General features: G+C 48.6%; 1 protein-coding gene across 1 annotated transcript; it reads left to right on the forward strand.

Annotated features, from left to right (window-relative positions):
• The first annotated feature begins 719 nt into the window (after positions 1-719).
• SNX12 (sorting nexin 12) lies at positions 720-9,390 on the forward strand. Its single transcript, XM_082207523.1, has 4 exons — positions 720-1,009; positions 6,056-6,151; positions 6,342-6,466; positions 7,623-9,390. The coding sequence occupies exons 1-4, from the start codon at positions 845-847 to the stop codon at positions 7,723-7,725; spliced, it is 489 nt and encodes a 162-aa protein (XP_082063649.1). The 5' UTR covers positions 720-844; the 3' UTR covers positions 7,726-9,390.
• Positions 9,391-11,364: the final 1,974 nt, after the last annotated feature.

Genomic DNA, 11,364 nt, shown 5'->3' on the forward strand with positions numbered 1-11,364 from the left:
TTGTCATCGCTTTTCTCCCAAGAAGCAGGCGTCTTTTAATTTTGTGACTTCTGTCACCATCTGCAATAAATACTGTAAATCAAATGAAGAGCGGTGATAAAAGCATAAGAAAGACCTGCTGCCACTGAAACCTGTTTTGTTTTATTCATATATGTGCTGCTGATACATTTGCAGTCGCGCAGCGTTTTGTAACGTTTGTTTGTGTTATGAATTTCGGACTGCGAGGCACTTTGAGTTCATCCTTAGCGGGTTTGAGGGCGTTAATACAAGTTAAAATGCATAATAATAATAATAATAATAATAATAATAATAACTGTGATCGAACCGGGGGCTAACAACAAAACGCTCCCCACCGGTTCCACCAGCAGCGCCAGCGCCGCATGCGCAGGGATGCAGCGCCCACGAGCCTCCCCGCGCCATGGATGATTCTGCCAGTTATGCAAAGCACTTCACGGCGCAGAGCTCGGAGTAGGACACCTAGCGGCGGCCCCGCACCATAAACTGACCACTGCTGCGCCATACAGGTTCCAGGGCTCGGTGGCGCGGAGCCACGCGCCGAAGATAACTCATAAACTCCGCAGCTTAACCAATGTGCCCGTTATTGCTTATGCGCGTTGCGGGGCTGGCGCGGCTTGTCAGAGGGAGGAGGCGGGCCCCGGAACATGAATCCCCACCGGAGTTATGCAGGGCGGGCACGGCGCGGCGCCTCCCCACGCAGGTTCCGGGGCGGCGCCATGGTATTGCGGCGCCGCGGCTGTGAGGAGAAGCTGGCGGCAGCGGCGGCAGGGCGCGTTCCGCTGAGGCGGCTCTGACCACCAGAATCTCTCCTCCTTCCCTCTCCGCTATGTCCGAGGCGGCCGTGGCCGACACGCGGCGCCTCAACTCGAAGCCGCAGGACCTGACGGACGCCTACGGGCCGCCCAGCAACTTCCTGGAGATCGACATCTTCAACCCGCAGACCGTGGGCGTCGGGCGGGCCAGATACACCAGCTACGAGCTCCGCATGAGGGTGCGTAAGGGAGGGGGCGGGGTGAGGGAGGAGGGGGCGGGGCCTCGGGGGGGTCTTCTAGTGGGCGGGGTGTCAGTGGGAGGGAACGGAATAGGGCGCCCTCGTGCCACGCCCAATACCTGCCTTATTTGAGGGGGGGGGATTCCGACACTCATTTCAATTCATTTAAAAAAATCATTTATATTTATTTCTAATTACCCTGTTCCTGTAAGCAGCATAGGCAGGAATGTTATAGTTACATGGAGGCCATGGGGTAGGTGCAGTATAAAGGGGTGGTGTGGCATAGTGGTTAGATCGTTCTGTGGATAAAGAGGTGGCCCTGGGTTGGGAGAGGCTGCCCACTCTGCTACAAAGCACACATGGGCTTGAGGATAGATCTGCTTGCTCAAGCTGATCCCGCCTCACAGAATGAGTGGGGGGTGAATAGGCTTGTAAGTCGGCGTGAATCTGCTAAGCCAGAGGTCGGCAACCTAAGGCCCATAGGCCGGTAGCAGCCCACAAGGCTTGTCTAACTGGCACATGGCGACCCCTGGCATCCCCCCCCCCACTCTTACCGGCGCACCGTGGGGATCGATTTCCGGGTTGATGGCACGTGTGCGAATGTGCACAGGCGCTCCTCCAACCCAGATGTTTGCCGAAAATAGTGTGTGCACATGCGTGCAGGATGAAGAAGTGCCTGTGCACGTGCACACACACTATTTCCGGCGCACTTCTGGATCAGAGGAGCGTTGAAAAATAGCGTGTGCACACGGGTGCTCCTCTGACCCGGAAGAGCGCGCGTGCACACATGCTCTGACTGGCCCATCCTTTGATAAGGTTGCTGATCTCTCAGCTAAGCCTTTAGCACAGGCTTGGTTTCTTTTTTGATTTGGGGTAGTATCTGGTGCATCCTTGGTGCACACCTGCCTGATGTCACCATGGATCCCGATTGTGGCTGTGTGGGGCAGCCTTGGAGAAGAATCAACTTAAGCAGAGACTGAGCGGTGTGGGGGGTCAATGTTTTCCCCACCTTTCCCCTCCCTATGCCTTTATTTTATGTGCATTCCTAGATATGTGCTGAGAAGCCACACTGAGTTCAGGGAAACTTGCTCCCTGGTAATCATGTAAAGCAGGGGCTCAAAAGCCAAGCCATTGACCTCCTGCCTTTGTAAATTTTGATACCTCTATGGTAGTTTTTAATATGTGAATGGTGCTACGTAACCCCTGGGTGGATCACACAGACCACCAGTTGGGAACCACTGATGTAATGGATTGCAACTATAACATTACATATGCAGAGAAAACACAAGGGTGCATCTGTAAGAGTGAAACCACATGCCCTCATCTGCCCCAGCTGCAACAAAACATGTCTCTCCCTTATCAGTCTCTGCAGCCACAGCAGGCGCTGTAACTCTCCCCGTGATTTACCCCCGATGATGCACTCTTCTATTGTCTCTCGAGACAGACAGAGGCCAACAACAATACAGTAGCCTACATCATGGTGTGGAACCTATGGACCCCCATATGTTGCTGCACTCCAACTTCTATCAGTCCCAGCCAGCATGCCCTTGGTCAGGGATAATGGAGTCCAATAAACACCTGGGAGGGCCACAGGTTCTTCATCCCTTTACAGTGAGATTAGCAAAGCATTTGTTGCTGCCCTTAGGATCTTACAATATAAAATACTAGTTGGATTGGAATAGGGGGGACCAGTCAACTCAGCATAACAAAAGTAATTTTAGTTACTGGTATGGAACAGGTGACAACTCTGCAGAATAGGTATTTGTGACCTACATGTCCTTCAAGCAATTAGTTGCATTTTAAGTTCCCTAGAAAGGAGCTCTTGAAACACCCTCTTGACTAGTGGAAAGGATTTTTGTGTCTGCAAGGGGCAGGATTTTGCTGTATTGTAGAATAGCTAGAAGGAGTGAGTATCTAGAAGTGGTTGTCCTGGGCCTTGCCATTAAAGCAGTTGTGCCACTGCACTATAATTGTGCCTGCTACCTAGCTGAAGCGGTTGCTTCTGAAGAGTAAAGGTAAAGGGACCCCTGACCATTAGGTCCAGTCACGGACAACTCTGGGGTTGCGGCGCTCATCTCGCTTTATTGGCCGAGGCAGCCGGCGTACAGCTTCCGGGTCATGTGGCCAGCATGACTAAGCCGCTTCTGGCAAACCAGAGCAGTGCACAGAAATGCCGTTTACCTTCCCGCCGGAACGGTACCTATTTATCTACTTGCACTTTGTGCTTTTGAACTGCTACTGAAGAGTAGATTACTGCAATGTACTCTACGTGGCACTGCCCTTTAGGCCGAACTGAAAGCTGTAGCTTGTGCAGAATGCAGTGGCTTGACGCTCAGTGGGCCGAAATATTGCCATTTTATTATGCTGTTGCTGAAATAATTGCAGTTAGACTGCCAGTTGGGCTAGGTTCGTGATGCTAGTTATGGTATAGAAAGTTCTACAGTTTGGGATCAAGATTACTAAAAGATTGTATCATCCCAACATACATACCCAACCAATCACTGTCCCATGTGAGAGAGCATCCTGCAGATATAGTTCTATCAGGAGGTCTATTCCACACAATGTTGGAATTGGGTCTAAGCTGTGGTAGTACCTACCCTTTTAAAACTCCCTCTAGTTGCATGTTGGACTTGTGTTTTCTCTGTTGCTTTTCACCTGCTAGAAGTATTCCTCTTGCAGCAAGCCTTCTAAGTAGCTTAGGGTTAGAGCTCAACATCGAGCCTACCAAGTGGCGATGGCGACGGCGAAGAGGACCTTCTTCACCGCCTCTATTGCATCTGCAGAAAACAGCAACAGGAGACTATTTCAGGTGCTTAGCAATCTATCGGAACCACCTTCGTCACCGGGGCCTGGTAGGGACCCCAAGATCTCCTGCAATGCTTTTGCAAAGTTTTTGCAGATAAAGTCACTCAGATTCGGAAGGAGGCAGACTTCACCGTGGGAGCAGGGCCAGGGTGGAAGAGTGCTGGAGTCCTGTCTAGTCATGTTATATGGGATCAATTCCAATCTGTTACCTCCGAGGATGTGGAGAGGCTGCTTGGACGAGTGAAACCAACCACCTGTCTCCTTGATCTTTGCCCATCCTGGCTAATAAAAGCGAGCCGGGAAGGGCTGGGTGATGGGCTCTGCAGGGTGGTGAATGCTTCCCTCTCCAAGGAAGCCTTCCCTGGCCCCCTGAAAGAGGTGGTCATTAACTGCTTCTTTAAAAAACACCTTTAGACCCAGCCAACATGGTCAACTATCGCCCAGTCTCAAATCTTCCATTCTTGGACAAGGTGGTTGAACGGGTGGTTGCTGAACAACTCCAAGCATGCCTGGAGGATTAAGACCATTTGGATCCCTTCCGATCGGGATTCAAGCCTCACCATGGGACTGAAACTGTCTTGGTCGTGCTGATCAATGATCTCTGGCGGGCTAGGAACAAAAGTGAGAGCTGTTTCCTAGTTCTGCTGGATCTCTCAGCGGCCTTTGATACCATCGACCATGACATCCTTCTGGACCGTCAGGAGGGGCTGGGAACTGGGGGCACTGTTATACAGTGGTTCCGCTCCTTTTTCCTGGCCCGTATCCAGAAAGTGGTGTTGGGGGATGTGTTCAGACCCCTGGGCTCTCACTTGTGCCTCAGGGTTCCGTCCTCTCCTCCATCATTTTTAATATCTATATGAAGCCGCTGGGAAGGATTATCGGGGGTTTGGGCTGGGTGTTCATCAGTATGTAGATGATACCCAGCTCTACCTCTCTTTTAAATCAGAACCAGTGAAGGCGGTGAAGGTCCTGTGTGAGTGCCTGGAGGCAGTTGGAGGATGGATGGCAGCTAACAGATTGAGGTTGAATCCTGTCAAGACAGAAGTACTGTTTTGGGGGGATAGGGGGCAGGCAGGTGTGGGGGACTCCCTGTTCCTGAATGGGGTAACTGTGCCCTGAAGGACCAGGTGCACAGCCTGGGAGTCATTCTGGACTCACTGCTGTCTATGGAGGCACAGGTCAATTCTGTATCCAGGTCTACCAGCTCCATCTGGTACACATACTGAGACCCTACCTGCCCACAGACTGTCTCGCCAGAGTGGTGCATGCTCTAGTTATCTCCCGCTTGGACTGCTGCAATGCGCTCTATGTGGGGCTACCTTTGAAGGTGGCTCGGAAACTGCAATTAATCCAGAATGCGGGAGCTAGACTGATGACTGGGAGTGGCCGCCGGGACCATATAACACCAGTACTGAGAGACCTGCATTAGTTCCCGGTACGTTTCCAAGGATAATTCAAAGTGTTGGTGCTAAGCGGCCTCGGTCCTGTATACCTGAAGGAGCGTCTCCACCCTGATCATTCAGCCCGGACACTGAGATCCAAGCACTGAGGGCCTTCTGGTGGTTCCCTCACTGGAGAAGTAAGGTTACAGGGAACCAGGCAGAGGGCCTTCTCAGTAGTGACGTCTGCTCTGTGGAGCGCCCTCCCATCAAGGAAATAAGCAACTATCCTACTTTTAAAAGATACCTGTTAATGCTGTATTGTGTTTTTAATATTCGATTGGGAGCCGCCCAGAGTGGCTGGGGAAACCCAGCCAGATGGGCTGGGTATAAATAAATTATTATAAATTATTATTATAATGTCTATCTCAGTTGATACCTGTACAGTGGTATCTCTGGTTACATACGCTTCAGGTTACACACTCTGCTAACCCAGAAATAGTGCTTCAGGTTAAGAACTTTGCTTCAGGATAAGAACAGAAATTGTGTTCCGGCGGCGCGGCAGCAGCAGGAGGCCCCATTAACTAAAGTGGTGCTTCAGGTTAAGAACAGTTTCAGGTTAAGTACAGACCTCCAGAACGAATTAAGTACTTAACCCGAGGTACCACTGTATTTGATTTGAATTGATTTTATGTATCTGCAGTTGTTACATTAAACTGTTAAAACAATTGCACATTGTTTTGTGTTTTGCATAAGTTTTTGTTATATTGCAAATTGCTTTGGTATGCCTAATGGGGAATGATTCATAAATCAATAATAATAAAGCAGTTGTCAATTAGAACTTTCTCTTGCCTCCTTTCAGACAAATCTGCCGATCTTCAAACTGAAAGAGTCCTGTGTGAGGCGACGGTATAGTGACTTTGAATGGCTGAAAAATGAGCTAGAGCGTGACAGTAAGGTGGGTACAGGAAATGAACATCCACTCTGTATGCATAATAAATAGATCAATAGATAACTTTCTTCTTCATTCCCATGGCAGAGAGCTCTCCTACTCTTCCCTGTTGGATCTAGTGGTGACCCTAACAGATCAAGCAGCAGAAGGAGAGTGGTTCTGCTCCCCTCTTAAGTCATGCTCTCAATGTTTCTAGATTGTAGTGCCTCCACTGCCTGGCAAAGCCTTGAAGCGCCAGCTTCCTTTCCGAGGAGATGAGGGCATCTTTGAGGAGTCCTTCATAGAAGAAAGAAGACAGGGCTTAGAACAGTTCATAAACAAGTAAGAGTGACACCTGGGTGTTCAATACTTGGGGAAGTGAAAGACTCTGGGAGAGGAGGATGTGTCATTGCACAGTGTAGTGACTAGATTGCATATCGTGGTTGCCAGTAACTCTAGGCATCATCTTAAGCTTACCATTGGTCTTCTCTTCATGTGGAATCCTAAGAACTATAGTTCTCTAAAGAGTGCCTAAGAACTGTAGTTCTCTAAAGAGTGCTTTTATGATACTCTGCAGCAGCCTAATGCTCTTCAGATGTTTTATACTACAATTTACCATCTGTCCCAGCCAGCAGAGCTGTAGGATGCTGGGCCTGCTGGGAGTGTGGCTGTGATGGCCAGGGCTGATGCAAGTTTTTGTCCAGAACATCTGGAGGGCACTGGGTTGGCAAAAGCTGCCTTAAGTGGTGAAGAGCCTGCAGTTATGCTGCCTCACGTCTGCTAGAAATGCTAAAATGAGAAAGCTGGTTTATTGTTAAATTATTATTTTTTAAATTTATAGTCATGACAGAAACAGTTACTAGCCAGAGACTATCAACTTATATCTTCCCATTATCTGACTTTATCCCAACCCCTTGTAATAAGGCTCCACCACTCTCCAGCTGCTTCTTTCAGGGAGGAAGTAGGGAGCCATGCCCACTTCCTAAACCACATACAGCCGTGATTCAGCAGCTGGGCCATTTCTGCCTGGTAAACTACTAGGATGAGCCCTATCACACAAACTTATCAGTTTGTGAAAATCTGCTGGTGGGGAAAGAGAGACATGATGGCTATTCTGATACAAAACCGAAATGTTTGTAGCACAGACAAAACTGAAGGGTATACAATCCAGTTGTCAAGGAAACTACACTTCATACACAGAATCTGGCAGTTGTCCCTGGATGCTGAACTTTAGAAGCACAACCTTCTACATCCCTGTACTCATTCAGGGCCTGTTTCTTGGGGAGGATGCATGCTGGGGGTGCTGAGTGCCTCCAAAGACTGGAGAGATGGGATTGGTGGCAAATGAAAATAACAGAGGCCAGCCAAAATAGATGGACAATGCTGCAAGTGTCCTGGGTGCTTGTGTGTGCTGCTGTTGCACAATATGATCTTTCCTTGCCTTGTACAGAATTGGGTAGCTGATTGCTAATCTAACACTTCTTCTTGTTCTTGGCAGAATTGCTGGACACCCGCTGGCACAGAACGAGCGCTGCTTACACATGTTCCTGCAGGAGGAGACTATCGATAGAAATTACATCCCAGGGAAAGTCCGTCAGTAGAGGAGTCTGGCATTCTCCATTTTCTCTCCCGTGCAAAAATGACATTTATTTTTACACTGCCCCTCTTCCAAACCAGCTTTTTTCTCTTTAAACCTCCTCACTTGTCTAGTGTGCCCACCACGCCATCCCACCCCATCCCACCCCTTGTTAGGCAGCAGCATTGGGTTCTGTTGGTCTTTGGTCTCTGCATAAAAAGGTGAGAACCTGGGAAGAGCTTGTGCCTATTGGTGGATAGGTAAAGCTTGCTGAAAATGAACTGGAGACTAGTGTAAGGTATTGCAGCGTACATCAGAGCTGCTTTTCTTCCTTTGTGTAAGAATATGGAGGATTATCCAGCATGTGTAAGTGTGCTCCTTGCCACAGGTTTCCTAGGGAAGTCATGGTACTGAGGCTCCTTTTCTTGGCTACTGCAGAGATGTTTCAGGGTTTTTTTGTTAGCATCTGTGCCCATCACCCCAGAATGATTAAAAGTGGGAAGCAAAAAATGTTTTCCTCTTAACTTGCTAGGAGGGTACTGTAGACCAAAAGCAGTTTGGAAGCTCCCTTTATTGAGCAGAAAGGCCTTCTGAGGGACTTCAAGTGACCCCTTCAGTATGCCTTGAGGTTTTAGCTGCTAATCCTACCCCAATAACCTTTGGGCTTTGTAGAGTTAGAGGCAGACTTGCAACCCAAAGAACAAGGCACCCTTTGGGAGCCACAACTTCTGGTAGCAGAATGGCTTCTTGAGAATGCATGGGCAAAGCCAACAGTGGCGTCTCAGAAGCAGGGTTCATGTTGAGGACTGGGCAGGAAAGGTTTGGTGGCTGGCTTTTGATGGTGAAACCTGTAGAGCAGTGTTTTCTCTGAAGATTGCACCTTGGCAAGTTTAAAGATGGAGCAAGTGGAACCTAAACTAAGGGATGCTTCGCATGCCGCTTCTGTGTTCAGTGGATAGCTTCATCTGGCCTCTTGCCTGTGTCCATTTGGGGTTATGGTGCAAAGTTCCCTACTGTTTGTTTAATATTTAATCTGTTGGGAGGTCTTGACCATGGTATCTGTACAGCCTCTTTGTTTGACCTGAACAAGAAACTTTGTGATCCCTCCAAAACTCTGGCCTGCAAGAGGTGGGGGCAGGAAGAGAGTCGTATCAACCTAAGTAATAAAGTGACCGTAATCACAAAGTTCCCTGTTCTGAAGTTTGCACTATTTGGAGTGAGCAGTACAAGTGTGTCTTGGAGGGAAGAAAGAACTGGTATATACAATTCTGCATGTTTCAGGCAAGAGGTTGTGGATATACACCACCCACCTATGGGGTAACTGGATAGCAGAAAACTCTTCTCTGGGCTCCCAATGCAATGGCTATGCAGAAACTGTCTCTGCACGGACCACTCTCACCTGCTGCTGGAGAGGTGCTAACATTCCTGTTGGAAGGGGCCTGCTGCTGCCTCGTGGATCTGCATTAGCTATGAGTTCTTCAAATTCCTTCCTTCATTTGGTGCACAAGTCTGGAGATCAGAGGCTCTTGCTGCTGTATGTGTGTGTTTTTGTGTGTGTGTCTATATTTATAGACACACACACATACATATCCATACTGATGTGGGGCTTGTAATTCAGCAAACTATGTCTTCAGTTTACTGTTTTATGTAATGTCCAAGACTTGTTCATATTAAACCACTGTGAAGCCAATATGTCTGTGTCCTCTATCAGTCACCGGCTTTTCTAAGTACTTTTGGGTAAAGCTTTGGAAAGGAGTCATTACTCTCTTACATGTCAAACGTGTCATTTGTGTGATGATTGAGTCTGAGGATTTATTGTTTATTTGCACTTGGGTCTTCTCAGGCAGTAGTCTCTGGTGCCTCTTGGGACTCACAGCCAGCACAAGGCAGAGAGACCAGCAGGAGCAACAGGCAAAGGCAAGTGGTACTAGTTTGTCCCCCATCCTCCATGCTGAGTTCTACAAGGGCAACATTAAGCCGTGGTCTTCTGGGTTGTTGCCTCTGCACCACACTGGCTTTAAATGACATTCTTTTAGAATCATAGAATTGTAGAGTTGGAAGGGATCTTGAGGGTCATCTAGTCCAACCCCTTGCAGTGCAGAAATCTCAACATAGTATTCTGGGCACTGCATTTGGCTAGGTGTTGCTAGGAATTTTAACACTAAACTACAGTGCCTATAATTCTTTGGGGGAAAGAATTTGCTTTAAAGATATAGTGTGTATGTAACCTGAGAGTAAGATGAAGGGAGCTGACAGCAGCACCCCATGGGCTAGCGACAAGTAAAAAGGCTGGGTGGGTGGTGGACGGGGCACTGTCTGAAGTTGGTGGGGCAGTTACCCATTTGCCCAGCTGGGCTAGTCTCTGCTGCAGCCAAGCCTAGATCCATGGACACTGCAGCCATTTCCCCACATTTCTTCCAAGCTTTGCATAGATTTCCTAGCACTTTTCTCTCAGCTCCTTCAGCAGGCATTGCAACACACTTTGGCTTGCATGCACACTGTACCTTTAAAATACATTCAGAGTACACTTCCACCTTCAAAGAATTCTGGGCACTGCAGCTTGTTAAGGGTTGCTGGGAATTAATAATTCCAGCAGCGGTGAATTACAGTACCCAGAATTATTTGTGGGAGGGAATGTGTTTAAAATGTGCCTTAAAGGTATACTGTGTGCATGGCCTCTACTTTTTTGCATTCTGCCATTTGTCCAAGGAGCTTAAGGAGATGAACATGGTTCCCCCTGGTTGTATCCTCACAACTACCCTGTGAAGCAGGCTAAGCTGTTGGTAAGGTACTGGAGAGCAGCATCCCAGGAGCTGGCAGAGGCTGTGGAGGAGCAGTCAGCTAAGTTTGCAAAAAGGCAGCTGAGACCTGTGCCAGCCTTGCCCTTGCTTTCTAATCGCCCCACCTGGAGAACTGAGGTTTTGGAGGGCACACAGCCACTGTTTCTCTTCAGCAGGGCTCAAGGAAGTTGTAGAATGTCTACCCAACCATGGCTTCCTTGTGAACATGGAAGACTCGCACATGATGCCTTCTTAGAGGCTGCTGTATCTGGGGGCCATGCAAGACATGAGATTAGGCCTAGTCTCCCTGTCACAGGAGCGATTGCAAAAAATAAACAGAGGATCAAGCAGTCCTGAGGTCACCTTGTCCAGGTATTCAACATCTGACCCAACTGAAGGGGAGCATAGTCTCATGCATGGACATTGTACCATGGTCTCGTCATCACTCCTGCAGTGGCAGGTTCTTCTGTTCCAGGAAGAGATTACATATTGGTTGCATTGAAGAACAAGGCATTCTCCCATTACCAAGTAATCCCTCCAATGGTGGCTCTCTTCAGCCCTCCTACAGGGATGGCAGATGTGGGATCCATCCAGGGTCCTGATAACTGGGTGCCAGCTTACAGGGCATGGGAACCCACAAGGGGAGCTTCATGCCTTGGGGCTCTGGGCATAGGATGAAAGGATACAGAGTGTGAATCTGCTGGAACTGAGGGCAATCTGACTAGTTCTCTTGGCCTTCCACCATCACCTGGAAGGGATGGGTGTCCTGATACACGCAGGCAGTGTTTGTGCAAAAGCTCATATTTTTCATCAGGGCAGATCCCTGACACCACTGCAGGAGGCAACATGTCTGCTCAACTGGTTGGAGAACCACCTCACATCTA

The sequence above is a fragment of the Podarcis vaucheri genome, assembly GCF_965113315.1.
Source record: "Podarcis vaucheri genome assembly, chromosome: Z".
Classification (NCBI taxonomy): domain Eukaryota; kingdom Metazoa; phylum Chordata; class Lepidosauria; order Squamata; family Lacertidae; genus Podarcis; species Podarcis vaucheri.

Bases quoted from the DNA above. Each gene is read 5' to 3' on its own strand.
- SNX12 (XM_082207523.1), top strand. From the start codon at position 845: ATGTCCGAGGCGGCCGTGGCCGACACGCGGCGCCTCAACTCGAAGCCG. The intron at 1,010-6,055 runs GTGCGTAAGGGA...GCCTCCTTTCAG, and splicing joins GCTACGAGCTCCGCATGAGG to ACAAATCTGCCGATCTTCAA. The intron at 6,467-7,622 runs GTAAGAGTGACA...TGTTCTTGGCAG, and splicing joins TTAGAACAGTTCATAAACAA to AATTGCTGGACACCCGCTGG.